This window comes from Oncorhynchus gorbuscha, linkage group LG06 (genome assembly GCF_021184085.1).
Source record: "Oncorhynchus gorbuscha isolate QuinsamMale2020 ecotype Even-year linkage group LG06, OgorEven_v1.0, whole genome shotgun sequence".
NCBI classification, from domain to species: Eukaryota; Metazoa; Chordata; class Actinopteri; order Salmoniformes; family Salmonidae; genus Oncorhynchus; species Oncorhynchus gorbuscha.
The window spans coordinates 6,849,465-6,872,995 of record NC_060178.1 but is presented as its reverse complement, the minus strand read 5'-3'; the positions used below and the strand labels follow the sequence as shown (position 1 = coordinate 6,872,995).

At 43.9% G+C, this 23,531-nt stretch overlaps 1 protein-coding gene across 1 annotated transcript in view; it reads left to right on the top strand.

Moving 5' to 3' along the window:
• Positions 1-8,086: 8,086 nt before the first annotated feature.
• The window catches only part of LOC124037375 (mucin-2-like), a 31,782-nt gene continuing 16,337 nt past the window's right edge, over positions 8,087-23,531 (top strand). The window contains 26 exon segments of the mRNA XM_046352078.1: positions 8,087-8,232; positions 8,577-8,850; positions 9,561-9,675; positions 9,956-10,046; positions 10,476-10,615; positions 11,266-11,482; positions 11,703-11,828; positions 12,625-12,648; positions 12,651-12,738; positions 12,970-13,120; positions 13,241-13,354; positions 13,870-13,936; positions 14,964-15,101; positions 16,028-16,192; positions 16,387-16,481; positions 16,691-16,817; positions 18,194-18,449; positions 18,658-18,713; positions 20,039-20,130; positions 20,215-20,366; positions 20,587-20,725; positions 20,916-21,026; positions 21,665-21,844; positions 21,990-22,229; positions 22,505-22,661; positions 23,364-23,492. Of these exon segments, the coding sequence (XP_046208034.1) occupies positions 8,157-8,232; positions 8,577-8,850; positions 9,561-9,675; positions 9,956-10,046; positions 10,476-10,615; positions 11,266-11,482; positions 11,703-11,828; positions 12,625-12,648; positions 12,651-12,738; positions 12,970-13,120; positions 13,241-13,354; positions 13,870-13,936; positions 14,964-15,101; positions 16,028-16,192; positions 16,387-16,481; positions 16,691-16,817; positions 18,194-18,449; positions 18,658-18,713; positions 20,039-20,130; positions 20,215-20,366; positions 20,587-20,725; positions 20,916-21,026; positions 21,665-21,844; positions 21,990-22,229; positions 22,505-22,661; positions 23,364-23,492 (3,520 nt within the window). The 5' untranslated portion in view covers positions 8,087-8,156.

Here is a 23,531-nt window from a genome sequence, read left to right as displayed (position 1 = left end):
TTACCAGGCTGGGGAAACATACAGGAGGCCTGGTTCTGGGAGCAGGCACAGGACTCACCAGGCTGGGGAGACATACAGGAGGCCTGGTTCTGGGAACAAGTACAGGACTCACCAGGCTGGAAAATATACAGGAGGCCTGGTTCTGATACACTGGGCCGTGGACGCGCACTGGAGGTCTCGAGCGTAGAGCCTTCACAACCCGTCCTGGTTGGATGGTTACCTTCGCCCGGCAAATGTGGGGTGCTGGCACAGGACGCAGAGCAGATAGACCAGATATCCTGGGCAGAAGACACACACTGGAGGCCAGGCGCGCTGAGCTGGCACCATCCCTCCTGGCTGGATGCCCACTCTAGCTCGACCAATGCTGGGAGCTTGAATGAAGCGCATCGAGCTGTGAACGCGCACTGGAGACACTATGCGCTCCACCGCATATGTTAGCTAGCTGGCTATAACAGATGAATGCTATGTTAGCTAGCTGGCTATAACAGATGAATGCTATGTTAGCTAGCTGGCTATAACAGAGGGATGCTATGTTAGCTAGCTGGCTATAAGAGAGGGATGCTATGTTAGCTAGCTGGCTATGACTTTACAACACAATACTGAAACTCTTCCAAGTCAAGTTGTAGTCAAGTTGCTTTTTGTATTACTAAATTATTGCTACCAGGGCCCGCCGGTGTCCCGCCGGTGTAACTGCTTACTGACTGTACACTAACGTTACTGCATGATTGTAGAGGGTTTACTATCGCGTTAGTTATATTAGCTATGCTGACTATTATATTTCTTTAGCTAATATGGTGACAACGATGTAGGCTGTGTGTAGCGGTTTGGGTTGGAACGTTTTTTTTTCCCGCCTGGTCATATACAGCTGATGTCCATTGAAGTCCACAAGCGAAGGGAAAAGAAGGAATACAACGTGGCTGTCATGAGAGTGAACTCAGTTTACGCTTGATCATTCTTTATCAAACCACTGTACCTACATTGCAGACCATTCTTCACAACACTAAATTTGCAAACATTTCTAAAAACCTGTTCTTTCTTTGTCATTATTGGGGTATTGTGTGTAGATTGATGAGGGGGAAAAACTATTTAATACATTATAGAATAAGGCTGTAAAGTAACACAATGTGAAAAAAGTCAAGGGGTCTGAATACTTTCCGAATGCACTGCATATTGCATCTTGTGAAATTGCCATGTTTTAGCGTGCCAATGAATGACAAGGCGTTGACAAGATAGCAGAAACTGACTGACACCCAGCCTGTAAAGGGTCTGAAACTCTTCAGAACATGGGCAGGACCAGGATGTATCACTGTTAATGGATGTTCCTCCTTCCAGAGAGACAGATGGTGGATAGAAGGTGACAAAACCCTGATCCATGTCTAGATGACTCTTATATATCCCTGATAGAACCCTTCTACTGAGCTGCTGCTGCTGCTGGGGGACAGAGACTGGCTACCTCCCAAATGGATCCCTATTACCTATATAGTATACTTTAAACTAGAGGCCTATGGGGCCTGGTCAAAAGTAGTGTACTAAATAGTGACTAGGGTGTCATTCAGGCCTCAGGCACGTCCTTTCACTGGCGTCATCCAAGCCTCAAGCATACTGGTACATGCATCAGTACACAGTTTAAACTGAACGGTTGAAGTGCTCTTAACCTGTGTAATGTTTACATATTCACCTTCGATTACAGGAAGTACGAGGCGTTTACGATTATGAGGATGTAATAAAGTGATCATGATTCTAATCTGAGCTATTAATCCATATTGATCATGTAAATAGTGATACTGATGCTGAGCTACACTTGATAGAGGTTCAATCAGGAGTATACATGAGAAAATCCCAGTAGGAAGTATTTTTGGAGGTTGATAAAACAATTCTTAAGTGGTATTCAAACTGTAGGGTCCAAATGAGTCAAGTGAAGCTGAGATGAGCCGTTGAATTTAAACAACTCTTACTGTAGGGCCCAAATGAGTCAAGTGAAGCTGAGATGAGCCGTTGAATTGCGGCTCTACTTTGTCTCCCTACTGACGCTTAGCTTGTTTGATTGCTGGTTGCTAAAACAACTCTTACTGTAGGGCCCAAATGAGTCAAGTGTAGCTGATATGTACCGGGTCGGCCTGGTTACCCATCCAGCATTGTTGCTGAATAGGACAATGTAAAAAGGGTCAACCTTATAATGGGTATTAGGCTATTTACTCCAAATAATGTCCACATTCACACAATATTGTTGCGTTTTCATTATTGTTTTATGCTCAAACAACTGGGTAGCCTAGTGGATCGAGTATTGGGCCAGCAACCAATCCACGAGCTGACAAGGTAAAAACCTGTCGTTCTGACCCTGAGCAAGGTGGTTCACCCACAATTCCCCGGCGCCGAAGATGTGGATGTTATGGCAGCGTCCCGCACCTCTCTGTTTTAGAGGGGTTGGGTTAAATGCAGAAGACACATTTCACTTGAATGACTAGGTATCCCCCTTTTCCTTGAAAGTCCTATGGGGCCTTTGGCTGTGCAATGCTCTACTTTCCGGCTACCCGGATAAAGCACTAAATAAACTTCAGTTAGTGCTAAATACGGCTGCTAGAATCTTGACTAGAACCCCCAAATTTGATCATATTACTCCAGTGCCTCCCTACACTGGCTTCCTGTTAAGTCTTTACTGAAGACTCATCTCTTCAGTAGGTAATATGATTGAGTGTAGTCTGGCCCAGGAGTGTGAAGTTGAACAGAAAGGCTCTGGAGCAACGAACCGCCCTTGCTGTCTCTGCCTGGCCGGTTCCCCTCTTTCCACTGGGATTCTCTGTTACAGGGACTGAGTCACTGGCTTACTGGTGCTCTTCCATGCCGTCCCTAGGAGGGGTAAGTCACTTGAGTGGGTTGAGTCACTGACGTGATCTTCCTGTCTGGGTTGGCGCCCCCCTTTGGGTTGTGCCTTGGCGGAGATCTTTGTGGGCTATACTCGGCCTTGTCTCAGGATGGTAAGTTGGTGGTTGAAGATATCCCTCTAGTGGTGTGGGGGTTCTCCTTTGGCAAAGTCGGTGGGGTTATATCCAGCCTGTTAGGCCCTGTCCGGGGGTATCATCAAATGGGCCACAGTGTCCCCTGACCCCTCTGACCCCTCCTGACCCAGGCTCCAGTATTTCTGCTGCAGTAGTTTATGTGTCGGGGGGCTAGGGTCAGTCTGTTAAATCTGGAGTATTTCCCCTGTCTTATCCGGTGTCCTGTGTGATTTTAAGTATGCTCTCTCTAATTCTTTCTTTCTCTCTCTTGGAGGACCTGAGCCCTAGGACCATGCCTCAGGACTACCTGGTATGATGACTCCTTACTGTCCCCAGTCCACCTGGCCGTGCTGCTGCTCCAGTTTCAACTGTTCTGCCTGCGGCTATTGAACCCTGACCCCTCAACACGGGGGCCCCACAAGGGTGCGTTCTGAGCCCTCTCCTGTACTCCCTGTTCACCCACGACTGCGTGGCCACGCACGCCTCCAACTCAATCATCAAGTTTGCGGACGACACAACAGTGGTAGGCTTGATTACCAACAACGACGAGACGGCCTACAGGGAGGAGGTGAGGGCCCTCGGAGTGTGGTGTCAGGAAAATAACCTCACACTCAACGTCAACAAAACTAAGGAGATGATTGTGGACTTCAGGAAACAGCAGAGGGAACACCCCCCTATCCACATCGATGGAACAGTAGTGGAGAGGGTAGCTAGTTTTATGTTCCTCGGCATACACATCACAGACAAACTGAATTGGTCCACTCACACTGACAGCGTCGTGAAGAAGGCGCAGCAGCGCCTATTCAACCTCAGGAGGCTGAAGAAATTCGGCTTGTCACCAAAAGCACTCACAAACTTCTACAGATGCACAATCGAGAGCATCCTGGCGGGCTGTATCACCGCCTGGTACGGCAACTGCTCCGCCTTCAACCGTAAGGCTCTCCAGAGGGTAGTGAGGACTGCACAACGCATCACCGGGGGCAAACTACCTGCCCTCCAGGACACCTACACCACCCGTTGTTACAGGAAGTCCATAAAGATCATCAAGGACATCAACCACCCGAACCACTGCCTGTTCACCCCGCTATCATCCAGAAGGCGAGGTCAGTACAGGTGCATCAAAGCTGGGACCGAGAGACTGAAAAACAGCTTCTATCTCAAGGCCATCAGACTGTTAAACAGCCACCACTAACATTGAGTGGCTGCTGCCAACACACTGTCATTGACACTGACCCAACTCCAGCCATTTTAATAATGGGAATTGATGGGAAATGATGTAAATATATCACTAGCCACTTTAAACAATGCTACCTTATATAATGTTACTTACCCTACATTATTCATCTCATATGCATATGTATATACTGTACTCTACATCATCGACTGCATCCTTATGTAACACATGTATCACTAGCCACTTTAACTATGCCACTTTGTTTACTTTGTCTACACACTCATCTCATATGTATATACTGTACTCGATACCATCTACTGTATGCTGCTCTGTACCATCACTCATTCATATATCCTTATGTACATGTTCTTTATCCCCTTACACTGTGTATAAGACAGTAGTTTTGGAATTGTTAGTTAGATTACTTGTTGGTTATCACTGCATTGTCGGAACTAGAAGCACAAGCATTTCGCTACACTCGCATTAACATCTGCTAACCATGTGTATGTGACAAATTAAATTTGATTTGATTTGATTTGATTTGATTTCACCGGACGTGCTACCTGTCCCAGACTTGCTGTTTTAAACTCTCTAGAGACAGCAGGAGCGGTAGAGATACTTTTAATGATCGGCTATGAAAAGCCAACTGACATTTACTCCTGAGGGGCTGACTTGTTGCACCCTCAACAACTACTGTGATTATTATTATCATAGCCTGGTACCTCTCTAGGTTTCTTCCTCGGTTTCTAGGGAGTTTTTCCTAACCACCGTGCTTCTACACCTGCATTGCTTGCTGTTTGGGGTTTTAGGCTGGGTTTCTGTACAGCACTTTGAGATATCAGCTGATTTAAGAAGAACTACATAAATACATTTGATTTGATTTGATTTGACCGCCGAACAACCCTTTTAGGTTCTAGACGGCAGGGTAGCCTAGTGGTTAGAGTGTAGAGGTGGCAGGGTAGCCTAGTGGTTAGAGTGTAGAGGTGGCAGGGTAGCCTAGTGGTTAGAGTGTAGAGGAGGCAGGTAGCCTAGTGGTTAGAGTGTAGAGGCGGTAGGGTAGCCTAGTGGTTAGAGTGTAGAGGTGGCAGGTAGCCTAGTGGTTAGAGTGTAGAGATGGCAGGGTAGCCTAGTGGTTAGAGTGTAGAGGAGGCAGGTAGCCTAGTGGTTAGAGTGTAGAGGCGGTAGGGTAGCCTAGTGGTTAGAGTGTAGAGGTGGCAGGGTAGCCTAGTGGTTAGAGTGTAGAGGCGGCAGGGTAGCCTAGTGGTTAGAGTGTAGAGGTGGCAGGGTAGCCTAGTGGTTAGAGTGTAGAGGCGGCAGGTAGCCTAGTGGTTAGAGTGTTGGACTAGTGACCTGAAGGTAGCCTAGTGGTTAGAGTGTTGGACTAGTGACCTGAAGGTAGCCTAGTGGTTAGAGTGTTGGACTAGTGACCTGAAGGTAGCCTAGTGGTTAGAGTGTTGGACTAGTGACCTGAAGGTAGCCTAGTGGTTAGAGTGTAGAGGCGGCAGGTAGCCTAGTGGTTAGAGTGTTGGACTAGTGACCTGAAGGTAGCCTAGTGGTTAGAGTGTTGGACTAGTGACCTGAAGGTTGCCTAGTGGTTAGAGTGTTGGACTAGTGACCTGAAGGTAGCCTAGTGGTTAGAGTGTTGGACTAATGACCTGAAGGTAGCCTAGTGGTTAGAGTGTTGGACTAGTGACCTGAAGGTAGCCTAGTGGTTAGAGTGTTGGACTAGTGACCTGAAGGTTGCCTAGTGGTTAGAGTGTTGGACTAGTGACCTGAAGGTAGCCTAGTGGTTAGAGTGTTGGACTTGTGACCTGAAGGTAGCCTAGTGGTTAGAGTGTTGGACTAGTGACCTGAAGGTAGCCTAGTGGTTAGAGTGTTGGACTAGTGACCTGAAGGTAGCCTAGTGGTTAGAGTGTTGGACTAGTGACCTGAAGGTAGCCTAGTGGTTAGAGTGTTGGACTAGTGACCTGAAGGTAGCCTAGTGGTTAGAGTGTTGGACTAGTGACCTGAAGGTAGCCTAGTGGTTAGAGTGTTGGACTAGTGACCTGAAGGTAGCCTAGTGGTTAGAGTGTTGGACTAGTGACCTGAAGGTAGCCTAGTGGTTAGAGTGTTGGACTAGTGACCTGAAGGTAGCCTAGTGGTTAGAGTGTTGGACTAGTGACCTGAAGGTAGCCTAGTGGTTAGAGTGTTGGACTAGTGACCTGAAGGTAGCCTAGTGGTTAGAGTGTTGGACTAGTGACCTGAAGGTAGCCTAGTGGTTAGAGTGTTGGACTAGTGACCTGAAGGTAGCCTAGTGGTTAGAGTGTTGGACTAGTGACCTGAAGGTAGCCTAGTGGTTAGAGTGTTGGACTAGTGACCTGAAGGTAGCCTAGTGGTCAGAGTGTTGGACTAGTGACCTGAAGGTAGCCTAGTGGTTAGAGTGTTGGACTAGTGACCTGAAGGTAGCCTAGTGGTTAGAGTGTTGGACTAGTGACCTGAAGGTAGCCTAGTGGTTAGAGTGTTGGACTAGTGACCTGAAGGTAGCCTAGGTGCCTAGTGGTTAGAGTGTTGGACTAGTGACCTGAAGGTAGCCTAGTGGTTAGAGTGTTGGACTAGTGACCTGAAGGTTGCCTAGTGGTTAGAGTGTTGGACTAGTGACCTGAAGGTAGCCTAGTGGTTAGAGTGTTGGACTAGTGACCTGAAGGTAGCCTAGTGGTTAGAGTGTTGGACTAGTGACCTGAAGGTAGCCTAGTGGTTAGAGTGTTGGACTAGTGACCTGAAGGTAGCCTAGTGGTTAGAGTGTTGGACTAGTGACCTGAAGGTAGCCTAGTGGTTAGAGTGTTGGACTAGTGACCTGAAGGTAGCCTAGTGGTTAGAGTGTTGGACTAGTGACCTGAAGGTAGCCTAGTGGTTAGAGTGTTGGACTAGTGACCTGAAGGTAGCCTAGTGGTTAGAGTGTTGGACTAGTGACCTGAAGGTAGCCTAGTGGTTAGAGTGTTGGACTAGTGACCTGAAGGTAGCCTAGTGGTTAGAGTGTTGGACTAGTGACCTGAAGGTAGCCTAGTGGTTAGAGTGTTGGACTAGTGACCTGAAGGTAGCCTAGTGGTTAGAGTGTTGGACTAGTGACCTGAAGGTAGCCTAGTGGTTAGAGTGTTGGACTAGTGACCTGAAGGTAGCCTAGTGGTCAGAGTGTTGGACTAGTGACCTGAAGGTAGCCTAGTGGTTAGAGTGTTGGACTAGTGACCTGAAGGTAGCCTAGTGGTTAGAGTGTTGGACTAGTGACCTGAAGGTAGCCTAGTGGTTAGAGTGTTGGACTAGTGACCTGAAGGTAGCCTAGTGGTTAGAGTGTTGGACTAGTGACCTGAAGGTTGCAAGTTCAAATCCCTGAGCTGACAAGGTATTTGTTCTTAACTGACTTGCCTAGTTAAATAAAGGTAAAGTTTTTAAAAACATGACCTTGTTTTCTAAGAGGTGCTATACCTTAAATAATCAAATGATGCATCATTGGAGGAGGCACGACACTGTCTCCATTATGAATATATAGGATTTATTTCAAGTCCAAAGTTAAAAACATTGCTTTATAAATGTTTTAACTTTTACATTCAGAATAAAGGAAATAATAGATAGTAAAGGGGACTTCTGAAAGTGGTTGAATTTCCTTAGACAGGGCTGGAATAAACCCAAATCTGGGGCACTGTACAATAACATTTTAGAGAACCCCACCCCTCTTGGCAACGAAGAGAAAATGTTGCTGTTTTAAAGCTAATTTCCTGCAATTCTTCAAATTTTGCAATGACTTATGGCATGTTCTTATGTTATCTGATTGGCCAGTCGGTAATCTGTCCCTGTCAATAGACATGTTTACCATGTCTCAATAAAGATGTCTGACATCCTCCTTCTGATGGGTGTGAACTGACAGACACAGATTAAACAATGCCATTATAAAGGAGGCCGTCAAGCAGCACTCTACACTTTTACCTGAAGCCCACTTCACCTGGACACTAACTATGGGGTGGACAACTCTGTGGTTGTGTGTTCTCGCTCTGACACTAACGAGCGCCATCCAGGTGAAAGCCAGGAAAGGTAAGACGATACACGATCATTTTGGAAATAGCAGTGATTTATTTTGATCTATGCAGACAAAGACAAACAGTCAAACATAGAAATAGATACTGTATAGAGATGGCGTTAGATTACGTTTCTATCTATTTCGAGTTAAGAACAGACACATTTTGTTATTATGAACAGTTTTGGTTGGAGCAAATCTGCAGTTTGTCTAGGAGTGTCATATGTTTTAATATCTTGATTCACAATTATTTTGAAATACATGGTGCATTATTTACAGTTTACAGCAAAGTTATAAATTGTGTCTCTTTCTGATTCCATACATTTAAAGTGGGTAACGTTTTCTGTTTTCGTCTCCTCAGCGCGCCAGTCCAACCATGTGAACAGCATCTGCAGCACCTGGGGCAGAGAGCACTTCAAGACCTTCGATGGAGACGTGTACCAGTTCCCAGGGACGTGTGAATACAACCTGGCCTCCGACTGCCACTCTGAGTCCTACCAGGAGTTCTCTGTGCACCTGAAGAGGAACGAGGCTACTGAGGCTGAGGGGAACCCTACGGTCAAACACGTAGTGGTCACTATCAACGACCTGGTCTTCCACCTGACCAAGACTCAGGTCGCGGTCAATGGAGAAATGTACGTTTTCCACAAATGTTTTATGTTATGTGTCCTCTAATTCATCAGGGACTTCACACTGAGATCTATCTATCTATCTATCTATCTATCTATCTATCTATCTATCTATCTATCTATCTATCTATCTATCTATCTATCTATCTATCTGTCTGTCTGTCTGTCTGTCTGTCTGTCTGTCTGTCTGTCTGTCTGTCTGTCTGTCTGTCTGTCTGTCTGTCTGTCTGTCTGTCTGTCTGTCTGTCTGTCTGTCTGTCTGTCTGTCTGTCTGTCTGTCTGTCTGTCTGTCTGTCTGTCTGTCTGTCTGTCTGTCTGTCTGTCTGTCTGTCTGTCTGTCTGTCTGTCTGTCCTGTCTGTCTGTCTGTCTGTCTGTCTGTCTGTCTGTCTGTCTGTCTGTCTGTCTGTCTGTCTGTCTGTCTGTCTGTCTGTCTGTCTGTCTGTCTGTCTGTCTGTCTGTCTGTCTGTCTGTCTGTCTGTCTGTCTGTCTGTCTGTCTGTCTGTCTGTCTAACATTTCCTCTCTGTGAAAAGTAATGAATGTATTTTATGCTGTTCCCTATTCCCATCTGAGACAGTACTTTGACATATTTTCAGGGATTCCATTTTGAATTCAAAGGATTTAACTGTATTTTGTGTCTGTTTGCTGTTAATTGACACGTTGGTACATTTCTATGTCGTCTCTATCATTAATTATGTTCTCCGTCTTTATTCCCAGTGTAACTCTGCCGTACTACAATGGAGGAGTCCAACTGGAGAGGAATGCAGTTTACACCAAACTCTACTCCAAGGTTGGCCTGGTTGTCATGTGGAACGGAGAAGATGCTGTCATGGTAAGCTTTTATAAGAATCAAAACGTTACTTAGAAGAATGCATTCAGAAGTCTATTTATTTATTCGCTTTGTAAGAATCAATAAGTTCACTGAATTTGACTGCTGTCATTAAACAGTGAACGGTGTAAAACGAACCCGTGCACATGGACTGATACCACGTGTGTGACTGTGTGAGAGTGAAGTCTTGTATCTCATCTCAATATCTGTGCTGCTGCCCGTGGCAACGGCATTTCTCTGAGTCTACCTTAGAACATAGTTGACCCATCACTGTTTGCGTTAGGTGGAGCTGGACACAGAGTACACCAACCGTACCTGTGGTCTCTGTGGAGACTTCAATGGCCTTCCAGTCCACAATGAGTTTGTTCATAACGGTGAGCATTTATAACAATGATTAGCATCACGAGTCATGAACATTATAACATGTATAGTCATTTATGACACACTTATAATCATTTATATTAATATGTACAAGTATTTATAATAGCTTATTCCTGTAAGGTTTTACGGTGTTAAGTATAATCAATACATTCCAAGTGGCTAATATTATCATTCATTACATGTATAGTCACTTATAACGACTTTGTAAGCATTTATCTAACTATTTATAATGACTTATTTAGTTGTTATTATTACCATGATATTTATTAATATATTCTAAGTGACTGTTTTATATTCTTACATCAAGTAACATCATTATAATTTCACACAGGTTGTAAGTTCATTAATATACATTTATACACATTTATATGCGTTTCTAATCTCTTATTGATGAAGGATGACATGGTTTTATTTCCGTGCAGGTCGTAAAGTGAGCCCCATTGAGTTTGGAAACAGACAGAAGGTCCACAGGCCCAACGAGGACTGTGAAGACCCCTATGAAGAGGAAGAGGAAGATGAACCTGCAGACATTCAGCCTAAAGAGGACACATGCAAGGAGTTTGTAAGTTCTACCTCCAGTCTGTTCAGCCTGACAAGTAGACTACAGTGTTTCACTTCACTTCATTCTATTGATGTATTTGACAATTAACTTCAGATCTGGCATAATATTATTCGTATTGCAACTAACAACCTCCTCCTCCTTCTCTTCTCCCTCTTCCTCCATAACCTCTTCCTCATCCTCTCCTACTCCTCCTCCTCCTCCCCTACTCCTTCTCTCCCTCCCTTCCACCTCTTCTCCCTCCACCTCCTCCACCTCCACCTTCCCCTCCTCCTCCTCTTCCACCTCTACCACATCCTCCTCTTCCTCCTCCTCCTTCCCCTCCTCCTCCACCTCTAACTCTACTTCCTCCTCCTTCCCCTCCTCCTCCACCTCTAACTCTACTTCCTCCTCCTTCCCCTCCTCCTCCACCTCTAACTCTACTTCCTCCTCCTTTCCCTCCTCCTCCTCTACCACTCCTCCTCCTCCTTTCCCTCCTCCTCCTCTCCCACTCCTTCTATTCCTCCTCTCCCACTCCTTCTATTCCTCCTCTCTCACTCCTCCTCCTCTCCCTCCTCCTCCACCTCTTCCTCCTCCACCTCCTCTCCCTCGTCATTCACCTATACCTTCTCCTCATTCACCACTTCCTCCTCTTCCTCCTCCTTCCTCCTCAGCATGCCCAGTGTGACCAGCTCCTGCGCTCGCCGTTGTGGAGCTCCTGTGGTGCGGTCGTGAACCCTGAGCCCTACATCCAGGCCTGTGTTCAGGACCTGTGTGGCTGCAGCAACACTTCTGATAGCTTCTGTGTCTGCAGCACCCTGGCAGAGTACTCCAGACAGTGCTCCCACGCCGGGGGACAGCCACCCCACTGGAGAACAACATCCTTCTGTGGTAATGGGACATCTCAATAACTGTCTGGGTGTTCAGGAACACATTTACTGGATGACAGTAGAGTTGTTGATCAAAAACTCACATGCAAACAATAACTATTTTATGGTCCATAGTCAGCTTCAGATGACACAAATGTCTTAAAAAAGAAATAAATATACATATATACACATTTACATATAATAATGAAGTGCACTATAACTTATTTCCTTTGTTTTCTTAGACAAGCAGTGCCCGTTCAACATGGTCTATCTGGAGAGTGGCTCTCCCTGCATGGATACCTGTACCCACTCAGACACCAGCTCACTGTGTGAAGAACACCTGATGGATGGCTGCTTCTGCCCTCAAGGTCAGCCTTTAACCAGAACACACCTCAATGTATCAGTATAACACTGATGATATGGAACTAGAACACACCTCAATGTATCAGTATAACAGTGATGATATGAGATCTAGAACACACCTCAATGTATCAGTATAACACTGATGATATGGAACTAGAACACACCTCAATGTATCAGTATAACAGTGATGATAGAGATCTAGAACACACCTCAATGTATCAGTATAACAGTGATGATAGAGATCTAGAACACACCTCAATGTATCAGTATAACAGTGATGATAGAGATCTAGAACACACCTCAATGTATCAGTATAACAGTGATGATAGAGATCTAGAACACACCTCAATGTAACAGTATAACAGTGATGATAGAGACTAGAACACACCTCAATGTATAGTAAACATGTCTGTTTTCACCACTCTGTAGGGATAACTGTGACAGAGATTAGAACATGTCTGTTTTCACCACTCTGTAGGGACTGTGTTAGTAACATGTCTGTTTTCACCACTCTGTAGGGACTGTGTTAGTAACACGTTGTCTGTTTTCACCACTCTGTAGGGACTGTGTTAGTAACATGTCTGTTTTCACCACTCTGTAGGGACTGTGTTAGTAACATGTCTGTTTTCACCACTCTGTAGGGACTGTGTTAGTAACATGTCTGTTTTCACCACTCTGTAGGGACTGTGTTAGTAACATGTCTGTTTTCACCACTCTGTAGGGACTGTGTTAGTAACATGTCTGTTTTCACCACTCTGTAGGGACTGTGTTAGTAACATGTCTGTTTTCACCACTCTGTAGGGACTGTGTTTGATGACATCTCAAAGAGGGGTGTGTCACTCAGGACCAGTGTCAGTGCAAACATGACAAGGTTTACAACTCTGGAGAAGTATTCAGACAGGACCGTGAGGAATGGTGAGTCAAAGGTTTAGACTTAAAGTGCTCAATGTAAAGTACTGTACTGTTAAAATAACAAGTTACATTAAGACAGACGTCGTAACTGAGGGTACTTGGTTTATCCTGTAAATGACTTCATTGTGTGTTCTGTGTCTGTGTGTCTGTGTCTGTGATTCAGTGTCTGTCATCATGGTCAGTGGTCCTGTAAATGACTTCATCATGGGTTCTGTGTCTGTGTCTGTGATTCAGTGTCTGTCATCATGGTCAGTGGTCCTGTAAAAGTCTGCCCAGCCCTGCTACATGTGCCGTTGAGGAGGGTTCACACGTGACGACCTTCGATGGGAAAGCGTTCACCTTCCATGGGGACTGTTACTACCCCTTAGCCAAGGTGGAAAGCAAGGTAACTGACAATTACACTGTACTTTTCTGGAGAGACAATCTAGATGAGAAGTGGATGACATTTTATATGTCACAACGTTTTCTCATCATTTTTGTTTTTGTTTTCCCTTCTCTGTTTCAGAATGAAGCCAGTCCAAAGTTCACTGTACTGGTCCAGCTGGTTCCCTGTATAAGACAGAAGTTTGACACTTGCCTCAAGAGTGTTGTGGTCTTGCTAAACAATGATAGAAACAACGTGAGTATTTCCTTCATTAAAAGACGGAGATTTGACACATACACTTGAACATGTACATTATACACCATCTCTGTGTATTTACAGTCAGGTCCAAATTAAAAGGCATCCTTGATAAAGATGACCAAGAAAGACTATTAAATGAATCTCTTTGGCCAAAGACACACCAATGGTGGGTTTGGTGTCAAAAAGGAGGATCAAAACAGAGCCTGATTCCTGCTGTATAAAATGGTGGTGGATCTTTGATGTTTTGGGGCTGTAGTGCTTCCACTGGTCTGTATGGGAGGAATGGTCTAAGATACTTCCCAATGTGTCCTCCAATCTCCTAAAACCTTGTAGAGAAAGGCTCAGTGTTGTTATCCTCGCAGGGTGAGGTATTGAAAAAGAATGAAAACAGAGGTGCTAATCATTTTGGATCTGACTATAAGTACTCACATGTAAGTTACATGTATAAACTGCACAGCTAGTCTTGTGTTGAATAGGACGAGTTGATCGTGGCTGTTGTTTTTCTTTTCCAGGCTTTGGTGATCACCGCCGATGGGAAGGTCAGCCACAATGCACAGATCACTCTGCCTTACAACACAGGTGGGACATGGACGAATTAACAATAATGCCTGAGGGGGTGTGATATATGGCCAATATACCATGGCTAATGGCTGTTCTTGGGCGCGACACAACTTCCCTTACCAATGGTACATTGGCCATATACTACAATCCCCCAATGGTACATTGGCCATATACTACAATCCCCCAATGGTACATTGGCCATATACTACAATCCCCCAATGGTACATTGGCCATATACTACAATCCCCCAATGGTACATTGGCCATATACTACAATCCCCCAATGGTACATTGGCCATATACTACAATCCCCCAAGGTGCCTTACTGCTGTTATGAACTGGTCGCCAACATAATTAGAGCAGTAAAACTAAATGGTTTGTCACCCCGTCTGATATACCACATCTGTCAGCCAATCAGCATTGAGGGCTAGAACCACCCAGTTTATAGTAAAGATTATACACGCCTAATTCTAGTTATTATTACACGGTACTTCCAAAGCTATTGACACAGTAATAAGTACAGTCATTTTTAGTGGGATTAAATAGATTTAAAAAAAATAAAAAATTGTTCCCAGCTGACATTAGTGTACGGTGTCTATATTAGGACAACCTCTGTCTCAGCAGGAGCTCTTTCAGTCTTGTTCCCAGCTGACATTAGTGTACGGTGTCTATATTAGGACAACCTCTGTCTCAGCAGGAGCTCTTTCAGTCTTGTTCCCAGCTGACATTAGTGTACGGTGTCTTTATTAGGACAACCTCTGTCTCAGCAGGAGCTCTTTCAGTCTTGTTCCCAGCTGACATTAGTGTACGGTGTCTTTATTAGGACAACCTCTGTCTCAGCAGGAGCTCTTTCAGTCTTGTTCCCAGCTGACATTAGTGTACGGTGTCTTTAATAGGACAACCTCTGTCTCAGCAGGAGCTCTTTCAGTCTTGTTCCCAGCTGACATTAGTGTACGGTGTCTATATTAGGACAACCTCTGTCTCAGCAGGAGCTCTTTCAGTCTTGTTCCCAGCTGACATCAGTCTATTTGTTTTCCTTCCCATAGCTGACATCAGTGTGTTCAAGCCCTCGTCCTTCCACGTGATGCTCCAGACCAGCTTTGGGCTGCAGGTTCAGATCCAGCTGGTCCCTATCATGCAGGTCTATGTCACCCTGGACGAGAGCTACAAGACCAAGACACAAGGTAAGTTAACTCCCAAGCTGTAGGCATATAGCTCTGAAGGTGAGCAGATATCAGTTAAATACGGAGTTTAAATTCTACTTTATGTAAATATAATAAACATTGGTAATCTTAATCATCAGGGCTCATTAAAATAGTAAAAACAGCAAGAAAGTACAAAAATGTTGTTGATTTCTGTTTGGTAATAGTTTATATGGTGTTGATTTCTGTTTGGTAATAGTTTATATGGTGGTGATTACTGTTTGGTAATAGTTTATATGGTGGTGATTTCTGTTTGGTAATAGTTTATATGGTGTTGATTTCTGTTTGGTAATAGTTTATATGGTGGTGATTTCTGTTTGGTAATAGTTTATAGGGTGTTGATTACTGTTTGGTAATAGTTTATATGGTGTTGATTACTGTTTGGTAATAGTTTATAGGGTGTTGATTACTGTTTGGTAATAGTTTATAGGGTGTTGATTACTGTTTGGTAATAGTTTATATGGTGTTGATTTCTGTTTGGTAATAGTTTATATGGTGGTGATTACTGTTTGGTAATAGTTTATATGGTGGTGATTTCTGTTTGGTAATAGTTTATATGGTGTTGATTTCTGTTTGGTAATAGTTTATATGGTGGTGATTTCTGTTTGGTAATAGTTTATAGGGTGTTGATTACTGTTTGGTAATAGTTTATATGGTGTTGATTACTGTTTGGTAATAGTTTATAGGGTGTTGATTACTGTTTGGTAATAGTTTATAGGGTGTTGATTACTGTTTGGTAATAGTTTATAGGGTGTTGATTACTGTTTGGTAATAGTTTATAGGGTGTTGATTACTGTTTGGTAATAGTTTATATGGTGGTGATTTCTGTTTGGTAATAGTTTATAGGGTGTTGATTACTGTTTGGTAATAGTTTATAGGGTGTTGATTACTGTTTCTATTTCTTCTAGGTCTGTGTGGGAACTTCAACAAGGTTCTGTCCGATGACATGAAGACCCCCCAGGGTATGGTGGAGGGAACAGCCTCTTCATTTGGGAACTCCTGGAAGGCTAATCCTACCTGCAGAGACAGAGAGGAGAGGCTGGACGACCCCTGCTCCCTCAGCGTGGAGAATGGTAAGCCCTCTTCACTAACTCTTTAATTGAAGGTTAACCCTTACATAACTCAATGAAAAGCAGAACATAAGTATTTCATAAAAGTTTATGTCAACAACCGCAGTATCATGTCGTTGGATTCAAATCGATGCAGGAAGCAGCAGTTTATACTGTATCAGACATGTTTGAACTCTTACCATGTTCTGTTTACTCAGAGAACTATGCTAAACATTGGTGCTCCATGCTAAGAAGTTCTGACAGCACTTTTGCCAAGTGCCATGCCATGGTGGACCCCGAGCTTTACTACAAGGTAATACATTTACTATAACTGTAACTGTTACATTTCATTGAGTTACATCTGGTTTGGAATGCTCACAATTATACATATTTGTCCTGAACTTTCTTACTGTTTTTAATGCTGTTTCTAATACTGTTTGTCATGTGAAAGCTCTGGCAAATGGGATTTGTTATATATTTATTACGTATGGAACATTTACTTCAACTTGATATTTTCTGCAGCGATGCACGTACGCTAGCTGCAACTGTGAGAAGAGTGAAGACTGCCTGTGTGCCGTCTTCTCCTCTTATGTGCGAGACTGTGCTACCAAGGGAGTGGTCCTGTCAGGCTGGAGAGAGAACGTGTGTGGTAAGTGATTTACACTTCTCATATTTATGTCTTGTCGTATATTGGTGAAAGGAGATGACAGTATAAGCCTCTCCTGACTACCAATGAAATGTTCACTGATATTCTGCAAATGGTTCTAATGCCATCGCTAAAACTATGGGAGACAGGGGACAACCTTGGCGGATTCCACTGCCATTGCAAAAAGTAGGGGAGACATGGGGTAACCCTGACAAATTCCCCTACTCAGGGGAAATTGCGGTGCCCGGTCAAACGGTTGTGGATGTGAAATTGCAGAGCGCGAAATTCAAAAGAAATTATTAGAAATATTTAACTTTGATACAATCACAAGGTAATACACCAAATTAAAGTTGAACTTCTTGTTAATCCAGCCACTGTGTCAGATGTCAAAAAGGCTTTACGGCGAAAGCAAACCATGCTATTATCTGAGGACAGCACCCCATCAAACAAACACGACAGTCATATTTCAACCCGCCAGGCACGACACAAAACTCAGAAATAACGATATAATTAATGCATTACCTTTGAAGATCTTCTTCTGTTGGCACTCCAATATGTCCCATAAACATCACAAATGGTCCTTTTTTTCTATTAATTCCGTCGTTATTTCTCCAAAATGTCCATTTATTTTGCGCGTATGATTCAGAAAAACACCAGTTCCAACTCGCCCAATATGACTACACATTATCGAATAAGTTACCTGTATTCTTGGTCCAAACATTTCAAACAACTTTCCCAATACAACTTTAGGTACTTTATACTGTAAATAATTGATCAAATTTAAGACGGAATAAACCGCGTTCAATCGTGGATAAAAATGAAAGTGGAGCGAGCGCCAGGTCGCGCTCCCCAAACACAACTGTATACCAGACTCGACTGTCGTTCTGAACAGCCATACTTCTTCATTACTCAAAATAAATCATCAACCAATTTCTAAAGACTGTTGACATCTAGTGGAAGCCCTAGGAACTGCAACCAGATCCCTCAGAAATGTAGATTCCCATAGAAATCCAATTAAAAACATGGTCACCTCAACAACAACAAAGATTCCTGGATGGTTTGTCCTCGGGGTTTCGCCTGCCAAATAAGCTCTGTTATACTCACAGACGTAATTTTAACAGTTTTAGAAACTTTAGAGTGTTTTCTATCCAAAACCAATTATATGCATATCCTAGCTTCTGGGCCTGGGTAGCAAGCAGTTTTCTTTGGGCACTCTTTTCATCCTGACATGAAAATACCACCCCCTATCCCAAACAGGTTAACAACACTTACTTACTTAATCCTCTTCCTTCCTGGAGTAAAATAGAGCCTTTAGTAAAGTCTTCCAACACTGCCAATCTTAACTTTATCCAACACTTTCCATATTTCCCTACAAACAGACAAATACATTGGTAACTGCCCAGCGTCTCAGACCTACTCTGACCAGCTCCAGAGATGTCAGCTGACCTGTAGCTCCCTGGCCAGCAAAAGCCAGGGTTGTACCAATGACTTCCTCCCCGTGGATGGTTGTTCTTGCCCGGATGGACTCTACATGGATGACAGGGGCACCTGTGTACCCATGGACAAATGCCCCTGCTTCCACAACGGGGTCCACATCAAGCCTGGAAAGTCCATCAACATTCAGGAGGAACACTGGTGAGAGACTGTTTCCATCTAATAAAGTGTCTAGCTACCTATTTAAGTGACTACTTACCTACCTACCTACCCATCTACTTATTTACCTAATTTACCTACCTACCAAAGCAGCAAATTTGTCATATTACCTGCTAATATAAAAAGTACAGTGTCCTGCAATGTTACTCCAATATTAAAATATCTCTTGGCATCATGTGCGTTCTTCTAGTGTCTGCAACAATGGGAAGCTTCACTGCCGTTCCTGGAAGATGCGTTCAGAGAGTAGTAAGTAGCCTTTCTGTGTCCCCCGTTCAGAGAGTAGTAAGTAGCCTTTCTGTGTCCCCCGTTCAGAGAGTAGTAAGTAGCCTTTCTGTGTCCCCGTTCAGTCCCTTTCTGTGTCCCCGTTCAGAGAGTAGTAAGTAGCCTTTCTGTGTCCCCCGTTCAGAGAGTAGTAAGTAGCCTTTCTGTGTCCCCCGTTCAGAGAGTAGTAAGTAGCCTTTCTGTGTCCCCCAGTTCAGAGAGTAGTAAGTAGCCTTTCTGTGTCCCCCAGTTCAGAGAGTAGTAGTAAGTAGCCTTTCTGTGTCCCCCGTTCAGAGAGTAGTAAGTAGCCTTTCTGTGTCCCCCGTTTTCTGTGTCCCCCGTTCAGAGAGTAGTAAGTAGCCTTTCTGTGTCCCCCGTTCAGAGAGTAGTAAGTAGCCTTTCTGTGTCCCCCGTTCAGAGAGTAGTAAGTAGCCTTTCTGTGTCCCCCGTTCAGAGAGTAGTAAGTAGCCTTTCTGTGTCCCCCGTTCAGAGAGTAGTAAGTAGCCTTTCTGTGTCCCCCGTTCAGAGAGTAGTAGTAAGAGAGTAGCCTTTCTGTGTCCCCCGTTCAGAGAGTAGTAAGTAGCCTTTCTGTGTCCCCCGTTCAGAGAGTAGAGAGAGTAGTAAGTAGCCTTTCTGTGTCCCCCGTTCAGAGAGTAGTAAGTAGCCTTTCTGTCCCCCGTTCAGAGAGTGTCCCCCCCGTTCAGAGAGTAGTAAGTAGCCTTTCTGTGTCCCCCGTTCAGAGAGTAGTTTCTGTGTCCCCCTGTTCAGAGTAGCCTTTCTGTGTCCCCCGTTCAGAGAGTAGTAAGTAGCCTTTCTGTCCCCCGTTCAGAGAGTAGTAAGTAGCCTTTCTGTGTCCCCCGTTCAGAGAGTAGTAAGTAGCCTTTCTGTGTCCCCCGTTCAGAGAGTAGTAAGTAGCCTTTCTATGTCCCCCCAGAGAGTAGTAAGTAGCCTGTTCAGAGAGTAGTAAGTAGCCTTTCTGTGTCCCCCGTTCAGAGAGTAGTAAGTAGCCTTTCTGTGTCCCCCGTTCAGAGAGTAGTAAGTAGCCTTTCTGTGTCCCCCGTTCAGAGAGTAGTAAGTAGTCTTTCTGTGTCCCCTTGCTATTCATATCCTATTAATCCTCTGATGTATACAGTATTGTACCTAGACTTGGGTTCTAATACTATATGAGAGATCATTTCAATTACTTGAGTCCAGGACTAGGCTTAAATCTGTTTTAAACCGGCCCTGGAAGTATTTGAAAGATAGTATTTGAACCCAGATCTAATTTGACAACTTATTGTGTAATAATAATGAAACTGGTTCTGTTACAGCCTGCCAGTCGCCGAAGGTGTTCTTGAACTGCTCCAATGACCTGGGAGTACAGTGTACACGGAGCTGTAGGAACCCGGATTTCATGGACTGTGTGAGTTGACTTGTTGACTTCCATTAGTACCTGACCTAAGGGTTGACTTCTTTATTTAATTCCCGTCTCTCTCCTTGATCACAGTTCTCCGCAGAGTGTGAGTCTGGGTGCAAGTGTCCCACGAGTCTGTGGGAGGATGGGAAAGGCATGTGTGTGAATAAACATGAATGCCCATGCAGCCATGACGGATTCCTCTACGCCCCAGGAAAACAGATCCCAAACGGATGTAACACTTGGTGAGTTATTCAGGTTTTATGGTTATATGTTACTTTCTGATCAAAAACGATGACGTTATATGAAACAATACCATATAAAAAGGAATGGAGGTGAAAATGAAATGGAATGAGATTTCATGACACGAGATGAGGGCTTCCTTCATCCTCTCTAGCTAATGTGATCAGGATTGTATTTGAAGAGGATTTTTGACTTGGTGTCTCTCATACTGTACACATGTAGCACCTGTAAGAGTGGGAAATGGGAGTGCACAGATAAGAAGTGCCCAGGAACCTGTACCATCTACGGCAGTGGCCATTACAAAACCTTTGATGAGCGCACGTATGGCTTCCAAGGAAAATGTGGCTATGTGGCTGTCCAGGTAATTAATGCTTATCAGGACATTTCAATACAATGCAATACATTTCAATTCAATTGTGATGTGTTTTTCTACAAAAAAATATGTTTGTATAATAGTACTGCTATTGTCTTCTATATTACCAACTAATCATTTAAATGGCAAAAGTCTCATTTGGTTTCTAAAGTACTCTCTCCCTCTGTCTCTCTTTAAGAACAAATGTGGGAACCGGCCTGTCCAGGACAAATTCATGGTGATCACAGAGAACATACCGTGTGGAACCACAGGCACCACTTGCTCCAAGTCTGTCAGGGTTCAACTGGGGGTAAGACTGGACAAATGACACACTCCAACAGGCGGCTGGTGGCACCTTCAATGGGAAGGATGGGCTCATAGTAATGGCTGGAACGGAATGAATTGAATGGCATCAAACGCTTGACTGGTTTTGATGTGTTTGATACCATTCCATTTACTCCACTCCAGGCTTTATATTGAGCCTTTCTCCTTTCTATACCTGTTGGATCATAATGAGAGATCATTTGACACTCATACAAACAACAAAATACATCATTTAGCAAATGCTCTTATTCAGAGCGACTTATTCAGAGAGACAAGAGAGTACAATTAGTGAATTCAACTAAAGGAGGTAAAATCACCATCACAATCATTGCAAGTAAAACTTTCTTCCAAATAGCCACTAACTGCAAAAATCAGTACGACATTCAAGACATTTTCTTTCTTCATATAAAGCTATATAAAGTGTATTGTCTGTCATATTTTTGAAAAATTCCGGTAACTTTCCCCAAATTCCCTGTTTTTGCAAATGTTCTGAAATTAAAAGGGAATAAGGAGGAAATCCTTGAATCCTCCAACAAGGATTTATGGAAAACCTGGGATTTTGGGAAAAACAATTTCAAGCCTAATTGTCTGTGAACAGGAAGTGATAAATCCTTATCCTTACAGAGAACAGAGCTGAAACTATCAAAGGGGACCCATGAAGTGGTGGACCTAGGAGTGGGCTCTCAGATCCAGTACCGAGTGAGGACCGTCGGTCTGTACCTGATTGTTGAGTCAGACATCGGGATCGCAGTGCTGTGGGACCGCAAAACTACCGTCCGCATCGTCCTGGAGCCACAGCATAGTGTACGTTTAGTGTTGAAGGGTAAACACATAGAGAACCTGTGATGAAATAGATGAACAAGACATCAGAGTGCATTTTGTGTTGCTAACAGTGATTGATTTGGTACAGTACCACTATGTTCGCCTTATCGTTTCTATGTGTCTATAGGGAGCAGTGTGCGGCCTGTGTGGGAACTATAATGGAGAAGGCAGAGATGACTTCACCACACAAGGTCAGATGATAGTCAGCAGCCCTGTGGAGTTTGCAAACAGCTGGAAAGTGTCAAGCACTTGTCCCGACGCAGAAAGCAACGTGGACCCATGTGGAGCCAGACCCAACCGTCACAACTGGGCTAAGATGCAGTGCAGCATCATCACAGGAAAGACTTTCCAACTGTGTCACAAGAAGGTACAGTGCTGAAACAGATTGCTATGTATAAACCGTACAGCTAGAAACCAGGTGAAAGGTTCAGACAGAACACTGATAGGATGGTGGACAGTCAAACTTCTGAACCAAAAAATACACCCAAATCGCTTTAAACATTGACTTTCTTGTCATCCTCGATGATTTTATTCATGAACATGTTTGTCGTTAAATGTGTTTTGAATAATTCTCTAAGAAACCAAAAAATAATAATTCAGTATTAGTGCATCATGTGTGTTCTCTCTGTATGTGTTTTACAGGTAGACCCTAGTCTGTACTTTGAGAACTGTGTGAAAGACTCCTGTGCCTGTGATACTGGCGGAGACTGTGAGTGTTTCTGTACAGCTGTAGCAGCCTACGCCCAGGCCTGCACCGAAGCTGGAGTCTGTGTTGCATGGAGAACACCAGAAATTTGTCGTAAGAACAACACATTTTTGGGGGTTTCATTATGCTTGTGTTCCAAAGGTCACACACTTCCACTGTTTGACTGTCAGGCATTGAAATGACTTGGCAGGTCTGGTGTCATTTGACTGTCAGGCATTGAAATGACTTGGCAGGTCTGGTGTCATTTGACTGTCAGGCTTTGAAATGACTTGGCAGGTCTGGTGTCATTTGACTGTCAGGCTTGGCATTGAAATGACTTGGCAGGTCTGGTGTCATTTGACTGTCAGGCTTGGCATTGAAATGACTTGGCAGGTCTGGTGTCATTTGACTGTCAGGCTTGGCATTGAAATGACTTGGCAGGTCTGGTGTCATTTGACTGTCAGGCTTGGCATTGAAATGACTTGGCAGGTCTGGTGTCATTTGACTGTCAGGCTTGGCATTGAAATGACTTGGCAGGTCTGGTGTCATTTGACTGATTAGAATTTACAATGCTAAGTAAATGAATATGCTGTTGAAAGAACCCAAACATGGTGACAATGTGAGGATGTGGATCTAAAGTATATTTTAGCTGCTTGGTTTAAATAGATATCTTAATGTGGAACATTACAGTGGATGATTTTGACCAGGGTACATAGGGTTCTGATAAAAAGTAATGCACTTCATATGGAATAGGGTGCCATTTGCTGAGGGCAATGTGTATTCAGTGTATGAACCTGTACGTCTTCCCTTTTGTAGCTGTGTTCTGTGACTACTACAACGATCCAGGTGAATGTGAATGGCATTACAGTCCTTGCCACACACCTTGCTTCAAGACCTGTCTGAATCCAAATGGGACCTGTGACAACCCTCTTCCCAATCTGGAAGGTGAGGCAGCATGCTATTCGATTTGATTGGCATCAGCCT